Raw genomic sequence first — 24,164 nt, forward strand, 5'->3', positions numbered from 1 at the left:
AATGTAAATCTTATCACGAAATATGCGATATGAATTCAATGTTTACAAAATTTAGGTATACATTTGGAACTATCATAACGCCACTTTCCACAGCCTTATGCGCCCTGTGCGATGTCCCGGTGTTATGCCGGTGTTGCCGCGGTGTTGTCTAGACATCCTTGTTGGTGTTGTTCTTGGCAACGTCCTCATCATCGGAGCAGTCATCATCGTGTGTGTGGGTCAATTGCCGTGGGGTCTCCGGCCTCACATGTGGCACTGATGCTTGCGTCTGAAATAAAAATACAACGGAAAGTACATTGAATCTTATTATCTCAACATCATAACTTCCTTTTCAGTAAATAAATCTCCAACAATCTATTTACTGGTGAAGGAGGATGAGAGAAGAGAATTAAAAAAGCACAATTTGTCAAGACTCAATGTTATTAAAGACCTAATAAAATTGTAAATACTTTCTCTTATCATTACTTGTTTTTTTTTGTTATTTTCATGTACATGTCTTTGTAATCATATTGTAAGTTATTTTCTATGGAACTGACATATTCATAAGAACCAAAGTCATGATAAAAATAAAATAAAAACCTATTTACTGTTGAATTCTTAATGGAATCAATTTTCTCTTTTACTTTTTTTTTATAAAATGATGAACTACCTTACCTTAATATCGATAACGTCATTGGTGGTATCATTATCTTCAGACAACTCCTCCGCCAGCACTGGGTATGGTCGCTGGGCGCTCGGATGTCTAGATCTGTTTGAAAATAATACTGTTAGACTTTTAGCCGTAGCTTAATCGGAGTCGAACATTAGTGGCTCAGGGGTTAAGCACTTGACTTGCAATCTGCAGTTCCTGGGTTCGAATCCCACCATGTACCAATGTGTTTTTCCATTTTAGACTTACATATGTACATCCGACGTTCTTACGGTGAAGGAAAAAGGTGATGCAACCTGCACATCATCATCAGCTCACTGTACGTCCCCACTGAGGGGTTCGGAGCCTAGTCCAAGTTAGGGGTGACTAGGTCATAGTCAACCACAACCAAGTGCGGGTTGACTTCACACATATCATTGAATTTCAAATGTCAACTGTCGTGCCTAATCACCCCTAATTTAGGGTAGACTCCGAGCCCTTCAGTGGGGACGTATAGTGAGGTGATGATGAGAGGAGTTAATGACCACTTAAGGATCATGAGTGTCAGTTACCGGTCAATGGTGGGTGTGTCGACGGTGAAGCGCTGCTCATGAGCGACTGTACTCTCATGTGGCATGAGCATGGCGGGCGCACGGAACATGTAGCAGAACGGATAATACATCAAGTTGAGGAACGAGGCCGCGTACAGGTCCGCGTACCTCACCACCTGTATCACACAACAGTACACAATTAAACACAAGCATTTGGACAAGTGACCCCCTTTTCCACAGACCCCCCATGGCCAAATTACCTAATTTTAAGATCAATTATTATTATTCATTCTGACTTAGGTCAATAGAAGACAGAGTGAGAATTAGCAATGCTTTAAGTTCGATATCGACCACTTTGGGAATCCCTGATTTAGATCCTTCGAGTCGGATACTTCCTGTATTGAACAATTGAAAAGAGGATATTTGTTCAGGAAATATGTGTCCGTTATAAATATTATCGTTCGGAAAGTCATTTCGTTTTTATTTCTATTTTCTATGTTTTTTTCTATATTTAATAATGCCTTTATCAACTCCAACCGACCTTCCAGGACGTGGTGCAACTTAGAAAATACACGAATCCTAAGTCGAGAAATACCAAAATGACTTTCCGAACGACTTAATTGTATTTCATTCACGAAAAGTTTTCTATTTTATTATTTAAATAAATAAATACTTCTTACACCTATAGCCTAAACGGCTCGACCATACAAAGAAGTTTAATTCGATTCTTCTTTTCTTTAATGTCTTTTAATAGCAATTTAGTAAATATAACATAACGATTCAAACGATAGTAACAATTTTACCTGTGAAGAGAAGAAGGTCTGCCTAGATCCGGAGCGGAATAGTGAGCCGAGCATGCCGTACGCGAGGTCCATCTTGTGTGTGACGTCACGTATCGAGCTGCGCAACTTAGATATGTCCGGCTTTTCCTTTGTGCTCGAGTCCAGGTCTCTGGAGGTCAGATCATAAACATGTTATACATGTGTTTCCATTGTTAAACACTCAAACGAAAACATTCTCATCTTTAAATTCCTATTGAAAATAACAAAGGAAATTATTTATCAAAACTGCAGCATGGCGCTACAATCTTTTGTAAGGAAATGAGTTGCATTTTCAGAGGGTTATATGGATAAAAAAACGTTTAATTTGCAATCCTACTAATATTTAAATGGAAGATTTTTACTAAGATGGATGTGTGGTGTGACAAGAAAAGATAAAGTTAAGAATGTGTATATCAGAGGAAGTTTGAAAGTAGCGCCAGTTATCGAGAAATTGAGGAGCAGAAGGTTAGCGTGGTTTGGACATGTTATGCGGAGGGATGATAATCATTTAAACAAAAAATTAATGAGATTGAATGTGGATGGCTATAAAGGTAGAGGAAGACCAAAGAAAGCATGGATGGATTGTGTGAAAGAGGATATGCGTAAGAAGGGGGTAAATTCAGATATGACGGCTGATAGAGATGTATGGAGGAGTAGTACATACTGTGCCGACCCCCCATAGGGATAAGGGCAGGTTGATGATGACTAACATTTAAATAGAAGGATGGATGGATGTTTGTTAGAAGGCATCTCCAGAACCGCAAAACAAATCACGCTGAAATATGGCATGGTTTGGAAGAAAACATAAGCAATAGAAATATCAATTATGGCCATCCAAGTCTCTAATGGCAAAATATATCGTTTATTATTACCAAACAAACAGTACAAGTGTAAAGACAAGTAAAATTGATTGAATCTCGATGCTGGCGCGATATAAATCAAACAAAGGCTCTAAGTTCACGCACTGACAATATTTATTATAACGAGTACGATTGATGTCCATTTAAGTACTCGAGTTAAATTTATTTATCTAATATGGACATTCAATATATTTTACGAATCTTACTAATATTATAAATGTGAATGTTTGAATGTATCTCCAGGACCGCTTAACAGATCTTGATGAAATTTGGCACAGTTGTAGAACATAGTCTGGAAGAACACATAAGCTACTAATTAAGATTTTTTTTAATTCCGCGCCGCTTGAGTCTGACTGAGTCGCTAGTAATTTATATAGTTAACGAAATAGTTTTTTTGAGGGTATGTATTAAAATGCTTCTAATTTAATCATAGTACGTCAATGTATGATAATTAACACTAAAGTTCGAAATATGTTGTATAAAACAACATTAGACAGGTGGAAATCTTCCTTTGACCAAATATAGGAATTTTCCTATTTAACTTATGTTTGAAAATGATTCGAATACATAAACTTAACTATATATATTGCATGGATACATACAAGATTTGACTTTTTTGTTTGTTCTAATTGTTTATTGTAACCTAAACGATGTTAAAGGTCAGAACTAATGTTTGTTACTTGCTATTACGAGGTGTGAAGAGGTTGTTTGAAGGTTCTAATTTCTGCTATGTTACGATTCAAATGTAAAGAATGTGTATTTTTTTTTAAATTTTGTAAAATATAAAGGTACTTCAAAGTAAGTTAAAGAAGTAGCTGAAATTTACTTTTATTTATAGTATGGCTTATTTTATTCAGTAATAGTTGAAGGCTATTCATTAATAGTAAAGATGAGGTAAAATACCCCCAACTATTAGGAGCACTGTGCGACAGAGACAATGCTCCACAAACGATCAGATCTCTCTCGTAGCTGTACCAACTTAACTGCACAGTAACAAGCTATGACTTACTTGTACATATCTCCCAGCTGCACATCCAAGTTCTGGAGCTGCGCGAACAGCTGGCACTTGTCAGTCCACACGTGTAACTCCTGCACCAGCTCTGGTACTATGAGGAAGGTGCGCCAGCCGCCGATCTTCTTCGATTTCAGGATGTCGCCGAAAATATGGTCACCGATGTACAGCACGTCTTTGCCTTTAGCTCCGATCAGCTCAGTGAAGACGTCACATGAACCTTAAATATAAGCAATTATTAAAAAAACCTAATTACCTAGAAAAACGGCTAAACTTACATAAACATTCACAATATAGACTTTGTCTCTGCTGCTGTATCTTGAACCATATAAATGAGTTGCCACCGTCGTAATAAAAACGATTCCTTATCTCTATTTCTCTCAAGAGAGTGACAGAGATGAAAATATTTTTTACAAGAAATAACCAAAAATCTGGTATAAAAGAGGTTGCCATGTCCCTTTTTATATTAGTGTCAATTTTAGCTATGTGATTACCTCCGGAGTAGACGAGACCCTCGTGCAGCGGACCAACGTGATAGCCCATCTTGAGGGCGCCGGTCCGCGTGTCCACCTGACGCAGTGTGGTGCCTTCGCCGAAGAACAGAGGCTTCTTCGCGTCCACCACAATCCAGTCGAAATACGTCCTCCAGTTCCTGTGAGGGTCAGTCGCCTGCACGAACATTTTTAAATTTAATTTTTAAACTTACTATAGTATTAATACGATTTCTGTTACTACGATGAATGTTATCCGACATTTTGATGTTATCATCGGTTATTTGGGACAAAAACTGAAACTAGACCAAAGATCTCTTTTAGATGGATGGATGGATGTTTGTTTGAAGGTATCGATATTGGTATATTATAGGTAAGACATAGTTTGGAAAATAGGCTACTTATTAAGTTTTTTTAATTCCGAGCGGACGGAGTCGCGGGCGACAGCTAGTGATTAATAATTATGCAATTAATTACAATTTATTAAACATTCCATTGACCATCAAATATATTAATTAACATATTCTATCAATAATTATCATGAATTAATAAAATTATTATCATATTATATCACTATTGACTCTTGTAATTGGTGAAGTCAACTTTATAAGGTGACTTCTTATCTTATAATGACTTGATTATAAGATTGAAAAAAAACTATCTTCACATAGTATCAGAATTCGGGTGATATGAATAAATTATAAATAAGCAAGCATTTGTGGTCAAACCGGTTCCTAACAAAACACATACCAAAATCCACTTTCTGTTTTAACGCATGTCGGCGGCAAATCATATACACCGTCCGTTTGTAATTTGCCCCGATAAATAACAAACTCGGCATTTGTATATCGAAAAAAATCTTACACGTTATATTAACCTCAATTTATAAAGGTAACATTTCACTGGTCTTTATTACTGTAAGTTTCGACTGTAGTTTCACATGTATTGACGCAAATTGCTGTCTCTATCTTTTCAAAAAGAATATGAGGGATAAAAAGTGTCAATAAAAGTATTACTCCAGTCAATATCGTTTACAATTTGTTGAAATTATCACGTTACTATGTAAATAAATTCGTTCGATATGGAATTTGTGGACACTTTAATGATTTACCGGGACAATTCACAAACAGGCGACGTACACGATTTACCGGTGACGGATACAAACAATTTTTGCCAGTTGCCATTCCAAACCTGCTCTAACTTGAAAATTATGCAATTCAATAGTAGCCTTAATGCATAAATAATTGCAAATATCTTTATAAACAAGATAAATACATTACTAAGTTTGAAGTTTATATTAATCAGTTCATTTAGTAAGTTACTTTAATTGGTTTTTATCTACGTAATTAGAAATATATACTACTAGCTGTCACCCGCGACTCCGTCCGCGCGGAATTAAAAAGATACATAATAAGTAGCCTATGTTTTGTTCTAGATTATGTTCTACATCTGTGCCAAATTTCGTCAAGATCCGTTGAGCTGTTCCGGAGATACCTTCAAAAAAACATCCGTCCATCTAAACATTCGCATTTATAATATTAGAATGATAACCCGCATTGTATGAGCAGTAGATTAACCTTTTTTGGTGATCACGACAGAGCGGCATTTTTAAGGTACTTGCAGAATTATATATAGAAAGATCATAATATAAAACGTCTCTATATCCACATAGTATCAATTCTATTGGAGATTGCAATAAAAATTGAAGGTTGCAACTTTCATTTTCCAATTCAAACATGTATGTATGACGCTTAAAACGACCTTAGAACGTCAAAGAAATAATTCAAATAAAGCAATATAATCTTAAGTGGATTAATTTTATTTCTGCGAGAAAACCGTAGATTACCACTGCTCCAGGAATATCAAACTTTTACGTATCATCGTGCTTCTAAAGAAATGTTTAATGATTTCATAAAAGCGCTTTCAAACAAATTTACTTGTGATTATTGGAAACATTATATATTTATTATTCCCCTGTTCGTTCACTTCACAGTTTTTTTCCTAGTGCATAACTAATAATTTTTGTAATCAGTGATGTACCCTAAATATTGTGTAGTGTGCCAATAGTTCTCCATTCCTGCACAGCTCTAACATCTTTACCAATTAACCCATTGACTGCCAGACATATTTAGAGCGTCTTGCCCTGGGTGCCAAGGTTTTATTTTGAAGAATACATGAAATTTTACAAAATATATATATGTATAAGTTACTAATACAATATTGTAATAGCATTTACAGTAATTTTTATTGAAAAATAACACTACGAGATAACTCGTAGCTGGCGTCACTGAATAAAATTCCTGTGCTGGTTGCCACTTACGAGTTATCTCGTAGTGCTCTTTTTTCAATAAAAATTGCAGTAAATGCCGTTACAATATTGCAGACAGAAGGGAGGCGTGAAGTGGAAATAATTCCGCGTTTCTCCTGATGAGTGTGGTGCTGAAGGCCTAATTTTAGTCCTTCTACCCTTGACATTCTTTTCTTATTAGGAAAGTACGAGAAGGGGAAGTGGATTGGGCGGCAGAGGGGACGCATAGGAAGGGGAAATGTCCCTTTTCTGTGCGTCCCCTTCTCCATTGATAAAAGGTAGGCAACGCATCTGCATTTGCGGATGTTCATGGGCAATGGTCGCGTCGCTATTTCGGCGAATTCAGGTGACTGTTTCATATATAAAAAAAATATGTATGCGGCTCACTAAGATTAGACCGAAAGGGAAATCCAGAAAATTTAGTCAAAAAGAAACTGAATCACTCCTTGACTCTAAGTTGCTCAGATCAGGATCCAGTATGGTCAACAAATGGAAAGATAAACTACAAACTGGGTGTGCTCGGCAGAGCGAAGCAGTATTTCCTACCGGGCCATCGCCTTCAGTTGTATAAGGCGCAAGTTCGGCCCCACATGGAATACTGCTCGCATCTCTGGGTTGGAGTATCAGCCCAGTACCAGCTTCTTCCATTTGACCGCATACAATAGAGAGCGATTCGAATCGAGTCAACGACAGAGACTGATCGGCTCGACACTCTGGCGTCGCGGAGAGACGTTAGTTCCCTCTGCATTTTCTACCGCATCTACCACGGGGAGTGCTCGGAAGAATTGTTTGGAACAATTTCTGCCGCCGAGTTCTGTCATCGGACGACACGACAGACCGCTGAGTGCCATCCACACCATCTCGATGGCTGGCAATCTACAACCGTGCGGTTTGCGCGTACTGCCGCGTTGTGGAATGGTCTGTCCTCGGCGGTATTTCTAAACCGCTACGACTTAGGGTCCTTCAAGAAGCGACTTCACCATCTCAAAGGCCGGCAACGCATCTGCAGTTCCTCTGGTATTGCAAATGTCCATGGGCCTCGATGTACACCATATGACACACCTTGGTGTTCCCGCTGCTAGTTTGCCCCCTTCTCTTATAAAAAAACTACATTACTTGGAAATGTTCCTGCATAATGCACACATGTTTCACAACCAAATTAATCGAAGGAATAAAAGGATGAAGATAATTTAATTTAGTTAGTTTAGTTTAGTTTTAGAATCAGTTATTATGCATTTACTTGGTGACGTCAGCAATGCAAGAGAAAGCAGGGTCTGTAATGCATTTCATTATTTAGGACATCTTCCGCCCACAGAAAAAAAGGAATGCCTACAAACCCATGTCGAATGTGCACAAAGGAAAAAAAAACGAAAGGAGACTAGGTTTTGTCCACAGTGCATCGAGAAGCCAGCACTTTGCGTTTTAGAGTTTACCATATTCAGCAACAATAATAATTTTTTTTTTGGTAATAAATTCATATATATGAATATAGGTATTATAATCTAATCGTCTAAGTTATAATTTTTATACTAAAAACTGATAATTAATGTTTTTTACACTATATAAATTTTTAATTCATACATTATATATGTATAAAATTTTATGTAAAAATCTAATAGTCTAATAGTAAATCTAGTTCTTGTTTATAACAAAAATTGAAAATTAACACGTTTTGTTACTCTGTATAAATTTTTCATTCACCTTTTTAAAATATTTTTAACTGAAATGGCCATTTGTAATTAATCTAAAATTGCAGCACGCACTACGAGATATCTCGTAGCTGGCATTTTTGATACACACGCTTACTACGAGATATCTCGTATCTGGCACTCAATGGGTTAAAATATTTGAAAAATAGTATTTCATTTGCTCATCAATCCATTTAAACGATTAAGAAATCCATTTCTCAATAGTTTTATTGAATAATTAAGATATGTGTAATTTAACAAACATTTTACACAACAAATATATATCGTAACCCTAACAAAGTTAACAAATAATTTTACGGCACAATTTTCCAGACTTGTTTATTGCCCCATCTCGGACAATTACGATGTTATGTCCCGTTGACGCACGTCACCGACGTAAACTTTCAATTATATTTGTCATGTCACGCAAACCTTGAAGACTTCATAAAATCTAAACCAGTTTATTGCATACTAGCTTTTACCCGCGACTCCGTCCGCGCGGTACTTTCGCTACTTTCTCTTCAATTTTCAGCTAAATCAGTTCGACCGATCTCGAGTTATAAATAGTGTAACAACACGACTTTCTTTTATACATATATATATAAGTTACTATCCAACTATCTTATGATCAGGTCTACATTTAGAAAGCTCCTAAAATTACTAAACTAAATACAGGGAGGTATTCGAGAAAATTTAAACGCGAAAATTAAAACCCGATATGTAACATTCTAAATTGTATTAGGTGTTACTTTGGGGATGATGATTGAAGGTACGTTATTATCATAGTTATTAAATTAAGGACCTGTAGAAAGAACAAAAAAGCAAGATTAACAAGATTTAGTTCAGGTGTAAAAAATACAAACTCACTTGTACTCCATGCGGGAAATCGAACAAGTAGTTCATGATCTTGTCTGTGAAGTTGTAGTCGCTGTTTGTTAGCAGGAACACCTTGGCTCCACTCTCTGTAATCCTGGATAGGAAGGTTGGAAGACGTTCGTCCTTTTTCAAGTAGAGGTCCAGATTCTCGATGGTCTTTGACTTGAGGTCTCCATGTATGTGAACATAGTCAACCGCGCTCCTCACGTCTTGGAATATAGATTTGAAAGACATCGCCAAATCCCCACATCTTACACCGGTCTTCTCTCTAAATACAAAAAGTTCATAAATGTAAGTTACTATACTTTAAGACATTCAGTCATAAATAAATTTTTGTATTATTTAAATAAAATAAATCATACCTTGTATACTGTGGCGAGTTTGTGAAGAAATCAATTAAGCACGCTATTAAATACGTCTCTGGCAAATTGAACAATGTGTTCAGTACATACACTCTCGATTCGTCGAGGGTTAAGAATTTATTTGGATATAACTCGTATACTTGGGAACTGAAAAACAATAGAATTTTAAAAAATACTGCAAAATAAAAAGGAGGAATTTTTCACAGTTCAATAAAAAGCCAAAAAACCAATACTTTAAATAAGTTTTTTAAATTCTGGCATTAAACCAATATGATAAGAAAGTGAAAAAAAAAACATTTATTATAAACTTGTTAAGTGTACTATAAATCTGTAAATAGAATACTAGTTACTTAAGATTATTAATTTACACTATGAACAGCTGCTGGCCGCTTTGATTTAGTTATGAGTGCTTCCACTGGTGCAGCAACACTTATACCGCGAGCGGGAAACAGCTTAGTGGAAATAGGCACTTACGACTATATCTGTGGGGCTTAAAAATAAAAAAATCACAACACTTACTGCTTCAAGAATTCAAATCCATGCACACAGACCAGAATGTTACCATAAGCGTCTACTTTTAATAGGTTGCCATACAACGTGTCGAACCATAGACCTCTGCAAATAATGTAGTATTACTTATTAGTATAATATTAGTATTATTTAAAAAAATACGTGTTAACGTGTAATATTAAAAGAATATATTAATAAAGACTTGCAAAGAAGGATAGTTGTGTATTATTACATTTAAACTATACTTAAATTTAAACCTTAAATTATCACAGCACTTTTGTTCCCACACAGATTATAACTAATTTCATGAGATTAATATTTCTGAAAATATATTTCATTAAAACTAAGTAATTTGATGCCATTTTATTAATAAAAAATGAAGTAAGTAAATGATTTTTTTCAACAAAATAAACAAGTATTAAGTTATCTTTATAAATATTTGTAGGCTCAAAAGAATTATTTTTAGAGACGAAACTAAATTAAAATCAAGGTAGCATAAATGATAGTTACAATTAACTCACCTAACAGGAAAAGAAGGATCATATTCGAATTCCAGAATCTCACTTGGGTATCCCAAGTTAACTAATCTCTCTTTAGTTAAATTAAAACCTAGAGTTTCATATTGTGGCGATTTGTATTCTGTAAACAAAGAACCATTACAATTACAATCTTACTAATAATTATAAATACGAATGTTTAAATGGATGGATGGATGATTGTTTGAAGGTATCTCCAGATCGGCTCAACAGATCTTGCTGAAATTAGGCATAGATGTAGAATATAGTCTGGAAAAACACATAGGCTACTCATTAGGTTTTTTTTTAATTCCGCGCGGACGGAGTCGCGGGCGACAGCTAGTCATATTTAAAAATTGTTTTTAACACACATGACCTTAGTTTTCCATTGTCAGTCTCTAAAAAAAATATAGAATAACAATAGATACGTGATTTGGAAGTTTAATTTCAAGGTCAAATTTACAGATAAATCTGTATGTAACAGATCTCTAAGTTTGATTTTCCCCTCACTTCGAGATGTCACATTACATTGAAATTCAAATTATTTTCAAACTACTTTGTCAATGTATGTTAAGATATAAGTGATAGTAATAATATATCAAATAACTCACCGGCCAATGTATAGTCCATATCAAAACCATAAAATTTCACATTTTCCAAATGCAGTGATCTGTTGACGAAGATTCTGAAACAAAATGAAAGACAGATTAATGGCTGACACGTATGAAATTTAACGTTTATCTGTTTTCTTAAAGGTGAGTATAGACTAGAGCATTTACTTGTAACAAAACAACGAGCCGCTCTATGATATGATATGATATGTTGTTATGTATCACCCTTTCACGAACCAGACGTGCTTTGGAAACTATGCTGTTACCTGTATCATATAATTCGTTAAAACGTTACATTACATAGAAATGCTTGATAAAATGCTCTAGTGTATATTCACCTTAAAGTAGGCAATGAATTTTTAAACTTTATTTTTATTCAAGTTTTATTCCTTTTCTTATACTTTTACGAGTATCTTGTGCCGGTAAAAAATGTTAACCGGAAAATCCTACTCATGGTAAAAAAAAGAAAGTAATACACAATACGTGTATTACTTTCCTTTTTTTATATACCACTAGATTTTACCCGCGACTCCGTCCGCGCGGAATTAAAAAAAATAGAAAAAGGGGTAAAAATTATCCTATGTCCTTTTCCTGGTTCTAAGCTACCTGCCCACCAATTTTCAGTCAAATCGATTCAGCCGTTCTTGAGTTATAAATGGTGTAACTAACACAACTTTCTTTTATATATATAGATAAGATAAGGTAGCAAATTTTTAGACTAATTATACAAATATAGACCGTATTAATACATACATAGTAAATACAAGAAACCAGTTGAAATTACATCCCACGGATATACTTCGACTTATACAATTAATTATTCATCAATATATTTCTACTCCCACGACTTCGTACAAAGTATTATGCGAATAACTTAACATACATTAATTTATCTATTGGACAAAACCAGATTTAACAAACGCGTAGGCGGCTCATACTTTTACTAATATTATAAAGGCGAATGGAAGGATGTATGTTTATTAGAACTTATATCCAGAACGGCTCAACGGAACTTGATGAAATTTGGCACAGATGTAGAACATAGTCTGGAAGAACATATTGGCTAGTAATTAAGTTTTTTTCAATCTTCGCGGACGGAGTCGCAGGCAACAGCTAGTATAAGATAAATCCAATTATTATTCTAGTAATTTTATCATACAAGTACGTAAACAACTGTATAGTAAATCCAGAATAATACTCGTGACCACTTCCGATTGTGGGTCAAGATGTTTTTGTTTCAGGTCAAGTCTATGAATCTTATGCCAGCGTACATTCAAGAGCCCGCTTTCGTCAATGCTTTGAAAAAAGTAACCTTATTTTTTTTCGAAACATCTCGCTCACTAAGGATTTAAATTTACGGCCTGTAAGAACATTTCACGTCTTGCTAACTTTATTTTTTTATGGTTGACGTAGGATTGTTTGCCGCTGAGTAACTAAACCTCGAGGTATCCCACGGGAATCTCTTCGTCCGCTAGTTCAAGTAAACAACATTTCTTATTATTTATACTCATAACTCTAATATAAGGCTTGATTGCAATGGGGATCAAAGAAAATTAAAGAAATTAAAAAAAAATTACATGTAAGTTTTTTTATATTACCTAATTGGTTTCTTGGCTCGACGTGGATTTGTCGAGATATAATTGATATTAACACATTTAAATTGCAAAATAAAAACAAATTTTAAATGCAATTAGGGCTTATAAAGTCTACAGCCTGCTATACCTCTCAGCCTCAGTGTATTATTGTTCTGTATAAACCGGATGGGGATAACAATGTTTATCTCGAACAATGTATAAGCAAGCTAGAAGAAATCTATTACTGAGAACTAAACCACTGCTGAGAAGGTAAGTGTTTAGATTAAAACATTGTATGGGTTAAGCTTGCACCATGCTTTAACGAAGAGAAGAAATTAACCTACACTAATTATTTACTGTGTTGCTAATGTCGTCCTTTTTTTTTAAAACCAACACAAACAAAATATGCTTCAAATTAAAACATAAAATCATCAACATGAATTTCTCAGACTATTATAATTTATATTGCAACTAGCGATCGCCCCCGACTTCGTCTGCACAGAATTCAAAAAATACCCTATAACATGCCCACGTGGATCAGCTAGCTTCCCGTTCAAGTCCCGTCAAAATCGGACCAGCAGTTCCAAAGATTACCCGGAACAAAGCGACCTTGCGAACAGACAGACAAAAAAAAATTTAAATTGGTTTTTCATTACTTAGCTTCGCAAATACATCATCTAATATATAAAATTCTCGTGTCACAGTTTTCGTCACCGTACTCCTCCGAAACGGCTTGACCGATTCTCATGAAATTTTGTGAGCATATTCAGTAGGTTTGAGAATCGGCCAACATCTATTTTTCATTTTTTTTTCTAACTGCGCGCGGACTGAGTCGCGGGCGACAGCTAGTATTATATATAATTAATTGTTACATACAATGACCTCGACTGAAGTGTAAATCAAACAGCAGACTCAGGTTCATAAATAAACACAAAATATAAATCAACAGCAAAATATCGTTAGCTTTTCCACAATTTTAGTTCAAGGCATCCCCTTAATGTGAGCGCGTCCTTTGATGATAATGAGAAAATAAGACGATAAAACATAATTAATTAACAATGCTATCAAAAGGATTACCTATACATAATGGAAATGCTAAGACGAAAATAAAATTAAAAAAAAGAAAAAGAAAATAAAAGAAAATTGTAGAAGTAAGGTAACCTCCCTTTAAAACCTACCTCTCGACAATCAAAATTCCCCTACACTCAAACCTTTTTACTGGAAAGGCAGAAAATTAAATTTGACACTTCCTTGGTTCATCGTTTTTACTTTTATATACATTAGTATAAACATGCTGGTTGGTTGCATGTTTTACCTTCTTTAATTCTATATGTATATTTCAGTTTTCATTACAAAGGCGATTTTCCTATTAAAAAAACTTGAGAGGTGTCAAGGGACACCCGGATGGAACGAAGTTCCTTTCGATTAATTAGTGAAGGAACCAATGTTTATTCTATGAATAAAAAACTTAAGTCTTCACAAGAAGTACATTTTATTTCTATGAATTTTCGTTACATATTGTCACGTCGTTGCCATGGTGAAGTAGCGCTCATTCGTCGTTAACATACTTACTATAGCAAAAAGTGTCGTGACAACTTTTCGTAAGAATTTTTTCCGTCTAGCCCCCTTTCACAACCCGCGATAAGGAACTTCGTTCCAATATCTATTTAAAAAAGTCTAAACACCAGATGCACTGGCAAATAATAAAATGTAAGCACTTCGTTTTATTTTTAAATAATGTTGGCATTTAAATGCTCTTTTACTTTTAATAAACATATATAACAGGATTTAATATGAAACATTTATCAAAACGCACTTCACCATTCAGCGGCTGTTCAAATTCGAATCGCCTACGTCATCGCTTTTTTCAACATATCACATTTATTGAAATAGAAGTTTACGTGGACTGGCTACATCCAAATCTGTTTCTTCGTCATGCATATATCATACATTTCATACTTTATTTACTAAAGAATTTCTATATCCATGAAGTGGAAAAAGGTATCAATAGTAAAATTGATAGGACACCGAAAACTACTAACATATTGGGATCTTTATAAAGACAAAATTTAAATATATGAGAGGATCTTATATGGAAAACGTAAGCAAATATTAACAACAGTGTCGGTATAGAAGCTAGTGATGTGACCCCTATCAATTCGGTCACCGCAATTTCCTAGAATACGACCGGAGATTGTCACTTATTCTGGACAATGAGTCAATCACTTAAGTACTATCACGAGTACTCACAAAACAAACGTCTTGTTATCAGATCCGGTATAACTTGGTGGTAAAATAGAAGCAATGGATAATAATGCAAGTATGATTATATAGCGTGTGATCTTCGCCATCTTGTCTTAAAATGAGAATCGAATCCGAAACCGTTAGGTTACAAACAGGATACCTGATGTTGCTCCTTAGGAGAACTATAGGGAATTATGAACTAAAAAATAGTTATTAGGACATAGTAATTTTTGCATATAATACAAAAGTAGACAGAACAAGAATGATTAATTAGAATAAAAGGATCATTCAATTTTAAACCGTTTTTTATCCGCTATTATTAAAAAAGAATGAAATGCTGAAATAATTATTTGAGACGTAATATTCCGTGATACCTTGATATGCGGTAAGACATCAATACTTTGCGGTTTTTAATTATAGTACATGGATTTGGTTACAAAACAACGCGGTTAGAAAATTAAACTACACTCTAAAAATAGCACGAAGTTACCGTAAACGCTTCCAAACACGCAACACAATTTGACGTGTTAATTTGACTTGAATAAGTTTCCATTGCCTTCGAATTTAGATAACGATTACGTCAAGACGTGTGACGATAATGAGAACGCGGACGACTACGAAATGAAATAGAAAATTATGTAAATCAACACGAGCCGAGCCGCACTCGACCTCTTTACATCGTTAAAGTATCCGTAGTGTCGTTGGTAAAGAGAAACTGCGAACATTTCCTTTAAGCAAATGTTCCATTGCATTTTAAAAGATTTGATTCAACACTGCTATGCGCAAAAATATAAAAATCACGACTTGATAAGCATCAATTAAACCACAACATCAATTAAATTGAAACAAAACATCTTATAGTCCACCCGTAGTGCAGATATAGCAAATTGATTTTTTCGTAATCTTTTCCAGTACACTATAGAACTTACTTGCTGCCGGATTCCTTTTGTGAAAAAAAAAACATAGAAAATCAGCCATTATTTATCCAATGTTATGTAACTTCAGGAAAATTACTTCTTATTTAACTAGCTAATAGCAATATAACGAAGAACAACTAAACAAAAAGTATTATGCAACAAACGGTAATAAATGATACTTGCACGTTGGTTTAAATTGTATGCAAACGCTCTAGTTATGCCGTTAACATCACCTATAACATGATTAACCTGTTAAAAATTTAAATGATATACGAAATGCTGATGTGACAAAAATATTTGTTATGATTAATATTTAACATTAAGCTTTGTAACAATTAAACGCAAAACAATACATCTCAGGTTTTATCAAACATGAGTCATTTGTCTTTTATTATTTCAACATCACATTTACCGATCTTGCAACAAAGAATCGAAACGTATAAATGTACTGAGAGTTATGTTTGTAAACATTTTATTCTCGTCGCGTATTTCACGATGTAGTGATTTAATATTGCTAACGATTGTAAACATGCAACGTGAGAGTAAGTTTTGTCAGGTGGTTATCCAGATATAAACCTTGGCGCCGATGGCAATGACAATATTTGACAGCACAACGATGCTTTACTTCGCCAAATATATGCCAAGCGAATGCAATTTACCTCGAGCAACAGTTCTCCAGTCATTCCCAAAATAAGTTCACGTGACGATACAGAAACTTTTACCTTCTATAAATAAAAGACATTCCTGCAATTATTTACAGCATCAAAACAACTTTTCTTTATAATTATTTAAATACTTTTTCAGTTGCCTAACGATTTATTAGAGTGACGCCATTATAGGTTTCTTTTACTCCTGAAAAAAGGACAATGCTCACTTCATTTGTCACAAAACTGATGTAGATGAAACGTTTATCATTTTCATTTCGTAATAAAAATTGTACATACTTTTAACATGTAAGGGAAGTCATTGGCTCCTTTAATATAGGGAAACCTAGTAAAGGAGCCAAGGTTATAATGAAACAGATGTGTAAAATGTACAATAAAGATTTATTATTATTATTATTCCGTTTGTAATTCGAACCTAGGACTGGGTCGGGAAAATCCAACTTTACATCATCGAGGTAATTATCTGTGAATCGGATCCAACATAATAATTAATGTTGGAGTTTTTTGGCTAATAACTACATATCAAACAACTTACTCATTCGGTGCTGCGGTATATCTATCCCCTTTGCCATAAGAAGATCCATTTAACAAGGTATATTCAGAGAGTTCAGCTTTTCCATTAGCCATTGCCTCTTGATATTTCATGGTACACTTACTCACATAAATGTTATTTAAAGTTTCAATTTTATTTATTCTCTAACATTCACTAACTTAACGTTTACTGGAATGTCATTAACACTACAAGTAAACAGAATTCAATGTAAGAAATTTTTGTGTCGAACGCCTGTGATATAAACATACAACTTGCTAAATCGTGCGAAACATTTTGGTGGATATCCTTGACAGTGACAAGATTAAAAATACCACTCTAAAATACGCATAACTTTATTTGAATATAAGATAAGCTGAACGCGTTATCCTTTGTTACTGCCCCTCAGAGACAAATAAGCACTAAAGAGTACTCAGTGCAGCTTTAGTATTAAGTAACCAAATCACTCTGAATGCATTAATTACTATACTATAAATGAAAGTGATATATATTTGCTAAGTTTATTATATCTAGCCTACACATAACGTAGGTATATGATATCGAAATTGAATAGGGAGATGCAAGAGGGCTAGCGGCTGAGGGAACGCTGCCAGGAAACTCACTGATCGATATTTCCCTAGACTACCGCTAATGTGCTTCATTTTATTAAGCATTTGTGTCTAGCTTTAGTGCATACTAAATCAAATAATAGTACGAGTTTTCTGTATTCTCTAATATCTAATAGGACACGTTTTTTTAATCAAATAATTTGTAAAAGAGTTAGTTTTGAATTTATCCTTATTTCTTGCTATTGTAATAAAATTAATTTACGATAACAATATTAACAATGCGCAGTTGTAATGAACAAGCATATTATTGTTAAATCATGAATCACAATAACAATGCGCGTTTGTCAATCGAGAGGAATTCAAACACAAAAATTTCAAACATATGTTCCAAATAAACATTGAACATAAAATGCACTTCAATGTCACGATTAAGTCAGCAATCAAATTGTATGCCACGAAATTTAAAGGGAACACCTTTACATCGTAGTCATAATGTATTCAGATTTTATAACAACAATGTTAGGAGGGTACACTAACACAGTTTTTACGGAAGTCAATTTACGTGTGCTTGGTTACTGTTATCTAGATTGTCATAGATTGCACGAGCACTGACGTAGACAGGTCGTGACGGTAAGACGCGGCCGCGTTGACTGAGCACACTCGCCGCATCGCATGCCGATGCCGTTCACGATTCGCTTACAGTGGGCTTTCACTGCGTTACATTTGAAATATCGGTATACTGTGGATTACTGAACATACTCAACATATTGTCATCCCATCCCCGTCATTTTAATTGAAATCTCGATATATGGTCGTATCTCTGTGTGGACTAATGAATTGCACATTTACAAGCGACACGTTTGACAAATATTTTGTCATCATTGGCGTTTGCACTATTGGTGTTGTACAAGAACTTTCTTGTTAGATTTTCCTATACCCACGCTTAGATGGTATTATGACAATGTTTGACTTTTATCTCTACCGTAAAATGTCAAACATATTATCGAATATGTCAGAAGTAAATACGCACAGTAGTGCATACTAAGTTGTAAACATCTTGTTTCTTGCATTTCCAGCGACATGTTGAAAGACAAAATGTGTGACAACTTTTAAAATGACAACGCGAACGGTCGACACATTGAAAGACTTTGTAACGCAAACTTATCACGACATAATTTAACGCCATTGGAAATCCACGCTTATACTTCCCCCACGAGCCCACGACCAACGAATGACTGCAAACAGCTGATTCATTCGATCGCCGCGTCGGCAGTGTGAACACAATCTAGTCTCATTGTTATCACGTTTATTTATTAGTTAGATTATTTTATAGTCTACAATCTACTCAACAGATGTCCTGTCTGAATTATTAAGTTACCTATAAACAATATTTCTACATAAAATCTACGTAATAGAGGCATTCCCTTCTTTTGGAAAATGTTTAGAATCTGAAATAAGAAATAGGTCGTGTCGTAGCGTCAATAGCGGTCTATTTTGCTTTGCAGCCTTTTGTCTAACGCTTAATAACCCAGATATTTACAAACACCTGGAAAGTCACAATCATATGTCAAAAATAGTTAAAATTTTAATGGGATCATTCATAAATTAGGGTTAGTTTAAGGTAAGAAGATCCGGAATGTTCTTACAATCGTTCCTTTAATTGGTTTAGAAACCACTGATATTTTTTTTAATTTTAAAGCCTGTTCTAACTAGAAATGTTACGGTTCTTTTTCTATATTGTCCAATATTTTGTTAAAGTCGAAATAACCCAAAATTCTCGCTTACGGAGGTCATCCGTCGGAACCGGATAATGACTTTCGTTTATAGAAGATTCTCGTTTATCCTGGTTCGACTGTATATACATATATCTTGTAACAAATTAGACCCACTTTTCGTTCCCAGATTTTTCTGATATTTCAGTGTCATTATAAACCCAAGATAGCCTGATGATGGCCGCTATAATAATAAATAGCAAAGGGACTACACATAGATTTGAGCAATATACTAGCTGTCGCCCGCGCTAAAAAAAAATACTAAATAAGTCGCCTATATTTTCCTCCAAACTATTTTCTACATCTGTGCCAAATTTGATCAAGATCTGTTGAGCCGTTTGGGAGACCTTCAAACAAATATCCATCCATCCATCCTTCCATCCATCCATCTAAACATTCGCATTTATAATATTAGTAAGATGTAATTATTAACTTTTACAGCAATACGCGTAAACCAATTTCATTTTATAATATAAGTACAACTTCTATGAAATGAGGACTTAAAATTTAATTCATTTGTTTGTAATAATTTATATCAGCAACATTGAATCAGCAATCACTCTACGAGTACTTAGTAATATTATTCTAAGAAGGGAAGTGACACGGTTACTTTTGTACTGATAAGCATAGTTTGTTTAATAAATCTCATTCAATCTTCATCAGTCTTTTGCTATACAAAGTTGTAAACAAAGGAAGTACAACTACTAGATTTATGACATTATATTTTACAATTATTTACCATGTAGATGTTTATATAAAAACGTCCGCGTCCGTACCACGTTAACCTTTAACTCTACATTTTTTATCACTGACACAACTTTCACTTACTGTTTTTATACTCATTCTTAATTTCACCGGTTCAAGTTACACCATAAATCCATCTAAACATACCTACACTTCTTGGCCACATACAATCTCCATTCTAAAGCGTATATCAATTATAATATTAAAATCTAATGTAAATATCGAATCCCGTCTGTTTACAGTCATATTACGAAATGGACACTTAGCTAGAAAGCTGTTAAATTTAATTTCAATAATTTCAATTAGTATTATATTTGAGTTGTGTACGAAAAAATAATTCTCGAATGACAACATCACAATACATGTTATTTAACCTTGAAGCTAATTTTTATCGGCGCTTAGTAACCGTAAACAAGTGAATGTCGCAATCGCTCACCTGTGCGCAAGATCTCTCTTATCGAACCACGTACTCTGCATCGTAGTTAGGGACTCCGCAAAGCTGTCCAACTCTAGCTCGCTCCTGTCACTCTTCGATAACGGCTTGTCGACACCGACTATCGACTTGTCGGGAATCTCTACGGCTTCATCGCCAGCCAAGAACGTCACAACCGGCTTACGTTTGGACGACGAGTTTGCGCGTGCGCGTATATCATTGGGATTCAAAGGTGGCGATAGGGGATAAGCACTTTCGAACGCATCGGGCATTTTAAAATAATTGTTAGAAAAGCAAAGAGACAATTATAACCGTCCTGATCAAACTCAGAGATGGTACTAACGCTAATTTGACAAAAATGCACGCAATCCATGTCAGTGGTTACACACCGACCTCGGCGTATCGATAACCCATTGACCCGTCCATAACGTCGTATATATAACTAAATATAATGGTGTTATCATTAAAACAAAATTAATATGAAAGCAGATTAATTTTTCGGTTAAATTACATACTGATGCAAATATGAAACTCTTTTACTGATTTACACGAGAACTAAAGTCAAATATAAAGACGTGGAAAGTTATATGTTTGAGTTCAAATAGCGATAGCTTGCGTACATGTATTTCGATAAGCTTAATAAATATATTTATTGTGTACTGTCTGATAACAAATTATTAAATGTATAACGTCAAAGGGAAGATAACCACGTCAATATTAACTAGCCATCACATCAACAGGAACTCGGTTTCAGAGAATAATACAATACCGTACAAAACGACATAATATCACAGCACATTGGCAAGTTTATAATGTAGACGTGAGTTTTCTCCCACGAAACCTACGGATATGTTTTAAATGTTGAATACGCCGCGCCGCTTTATTAATTATATATAATAATACATAATAAGTATGCATGTTTTATTCCAAAAACAACTAGTGTAAAGACACCCTGTATCTTGTTTGTACTATATTGTGAATATTTTTCGGAAAATTTGCGTAACGCGTAACACGTAATCTTAAGAAAAACGCAAAGAGCAAAACGACAAATATATGGCAATGCTTACGATACTATGTCTTGTTGTTTTCCTTACGGAAAAGTTTAAATATAAATGAGACGTAAATACATTCGGTAAAGTTGTAACTAGCGCCGTGATCGAGGTCAGGCAGGTGGGCATCTTTTATTCTCGTTATATGCACTATATCTACTATTCTACCGTATTTTTACAATAAAAAAAAAAAAATCTCTAACTTAACTAAGAAACATTACGCTATAATTTGTAATTTCGTAATATTTTTGGAAATTTTTTTTTCACATTATGTAGCAATTGTACAATAGTCTAAAGTGTACAATTTTTCTTCACTTTATCTAGCAATTTCTACAAAATTAAAAAGTATGTTATGTATGTATGGGAAATTTAAAAGTATATTATTTTATAGTTACTTCCTACAGTTCAGTGGCTACATATAGCAAATAATTCGTTATTCATAAAGGTAAAAGATTAGCAAAATCAATAAAATGTTTCCTCTCTATATTATTTCTTATTTATAATTAAAAATTTTAACCAATGTTATATTAAATATTGTATCCTTTAAAGGACAAGAACGAATATCCTAAAAATACGAAACATGAAGTACCGGCAATGGACAGGACATTTTAAGGAAGACTTCTGTTTCATCGGACACCAATTTGCATATTGAGTATGATATCTGCTAATATCTTGAAGTGAGATGTTTAACTCCACACCAACCAGTCCAAGTTTTCTATATCAAAAACGTATCTAAGTCAACCTTCGTTTTTCATTAATTATATAATGTTGAAATCATTATAAACAATTATAGATGAATTAAAAAGGTTTCTAATAACCGTACAATATATTAAATTTAATGCAAATGTAAAATAAATAAGTCTGACTAAATAGGATTTGTGCCACCACAATAAATTACTTGTAATAGAAAGTAATTCATTAATATTGTAATAAGAATTTTAAACAGAATTAACTATTATATTAATGTAAAAATTACTAAATTTCATTTTAATATTATTATTATAATTTGCTAAAATCCACTGCCATATCAACACTTCCCAAAAATGGTCTAAAGCCCCTAAAAATCCTAAAACATATGCCTATAATATGAAATATACATAACTTATAAACCCTAAACATATACTCCATAACCAAATCAACCCTGTAACTGACTAAAAAGCCATTATTTTGTTTCATTAGTCCATACAACTAATTTACTGTAATTTCCATACACATTTCCGTAATTTTTACTACATTTCAATGTTAAATAATATTTTATGGAAACTCATATATTTAACACAATGTCAAAATTGTCTATCTAATACAGTTGAACCTGGATAATTGAGAGTCCAAAAGACTGGATTTTTTATTTTAGAGGTTTCTCTCTAACCCGAGTTTCTCTCTTTTGGAGGATATCTATTGAAACCAGACAATGATTCTCCTGTATGGAGGTTACTCACTTATCCAGGTTGAACTGTATATTTATTTTCAAATCTCATCTTGCATTAGCTATGTCAAAAAGGTTAAAAAAGATTCACCTGTGCTCAACTCTCCTGTAGTATTTCTTTGAAAAAATTTGATTTTTGTCTTGACCTATTAAAGAATCCTTTGCGATTTCCATTTCACTGTGAATTTGACTACAAACTCTAAGAAATGTTTTACTTAAATTATTTTTTCTTTGGCTTCGTTGCAGACCTAAGAATCTATACATGCACTATTCACTATTACTATCCTTAAAATGCCGTATCTGAAAAAAAAAAACAGCGCTTTAGACTGTGATCACATCTCAAAATGACAAACGTGTAAACGTTTGAATTACAAAATGTACATTTTTGTTCTAATTTTAGGAATAACGTTAATAATTCAATAGCAAAAATATCTTACCAATACAATTGTTGTACATTTGTAATATTGCTTAAACAAATATTTTGTACGTTAAACACTACTTGTTGTAGGTGTTTGAGCTAAAATTGAACTGGATTGTATTTCAGTATTTTTCGCTATCTGTTGAACAGATAATTATATATTTATAATAAAGATAAAACAAGTCGCAATATGATTAAACTACGACTGCCTCGCTCTCGATACGCACAAAGTAAACGCTAAGTAAATTCTTTTGTGGAAATATGAAAATGGTGGAAAAGTATAATGGATTAGGGACACAGACAGAAAAGTATTGACACACTTATGACATTGACATTGACGGTAAGGGAGGGCGCCCATGTAGTTTCACTTTTACCCCGGCACTAATGCCAGATTTAGAAAATTCCCTTATATTTAGGGACTCTTTGTGCTCCTGAGAGAAATATGACGAAGGACAATATTTTTGAGAGGGAAAATAGACTTGGCAGAATTGGTACTTATAAATAATAACCGGTTGCAGTCGAATTACTGAAGGGGTTTAGGTATTATGACAGCTATATAAAAATCTACGAAAGAACATAGGCAAGGAGCAG

General features: G+C 34.1%; 1 protein-coding gene across 4 annotated transcripts; it reads right to left on the minus strand.

The window, feature by feature from the left end:
* On the minus strand, positions 1–23,796 carry LOC106714177 (cytosolic purine 5'-nucleotidase). Of its 4 annotated transcripts, none has more exons than XM_014507155.2 (13): positions 23,593–23,796; positions 23,247–23,455; positions 11,234–11,307; positions 10,629–10,746; positions 10,117–10,212; positions 9,598–9,744; positions 9,227–9,503; positions 4,367–4,541; positions 3,870–4,092; positions 1,983–2,130; positions 1,201–1,355; positions 655–748; positions 2–268 (listed from the first exon to the last, which is right to left on the minus strand). In XM_014507155.2, the coding sequence occupies exons 2-13, from the start codon at positions 23,417–23,419 to the stop codon at positions 149–151; spliced, it is 1,800 nt and encodes a 599-aa protein (XP_014362641.2). In that variant the 5' UTR covers positions 23,420–23,455; positions 23,593–23,796; the 3' UTR covers positions 2–148. The 4 variants fall into 4 exon arrangements, with proteins under 4 accessions (XP_014362634.2, XP_014362641.2, XP_014362648.2 ...); XM_014507162.2 differs by lacking the exons at positions 23,247–23,455; positions 23,593–23,796 and adding exons at positions 17,169–17,371; positions 18,269–18,383; XM_014507170.2 differs by lacking the exons at positions 23,247–23,455; positions 23,593–23,796 and adding exons at positions 17,169–17,371; positions 18,294–18,310.
* Between the last annotated feature and the right edge of the window lie 368 nt (positions 23,797–24,164).

This window comes from Papilio machaon, chromosome 11, assembly GCF_912999745.1.
Source record: "Papilio machaon chromosome 11, ilPapMach1.1, whole genome shotgun sequence".
Taxonomy (NCBI): Eukaryota; Metazoa; Arthropoda; class Insecta; order Lepidoptera; family Papilionidae; genus Papilio; species Papilio machaon.

Bases quoted from the DNA above. Each gene is read 5' to 3' on its own strand.
- LOC106714177 (XM_014507148.2), bottom strand. From the start codon at position 20,952: ATGCCCGATGCGTTCGAAAGTGCTTATCCCCTATCGCCACCTTTGAAT. The intron at 9,745-10,116 runs GTAAGTGTTGTG...ATTGTTTTTCAG, and splicing joins GGATTTGAATTCTTGAAGCA to TTCCCAAGTATACGAGTTAT. The intron at 749-1,200 runs GTAACTGACACT...ATTTTCAAACAG, and splicing joins GACACACCCACCATTGACCG to ATCTAGACATCCGAGCGCCC.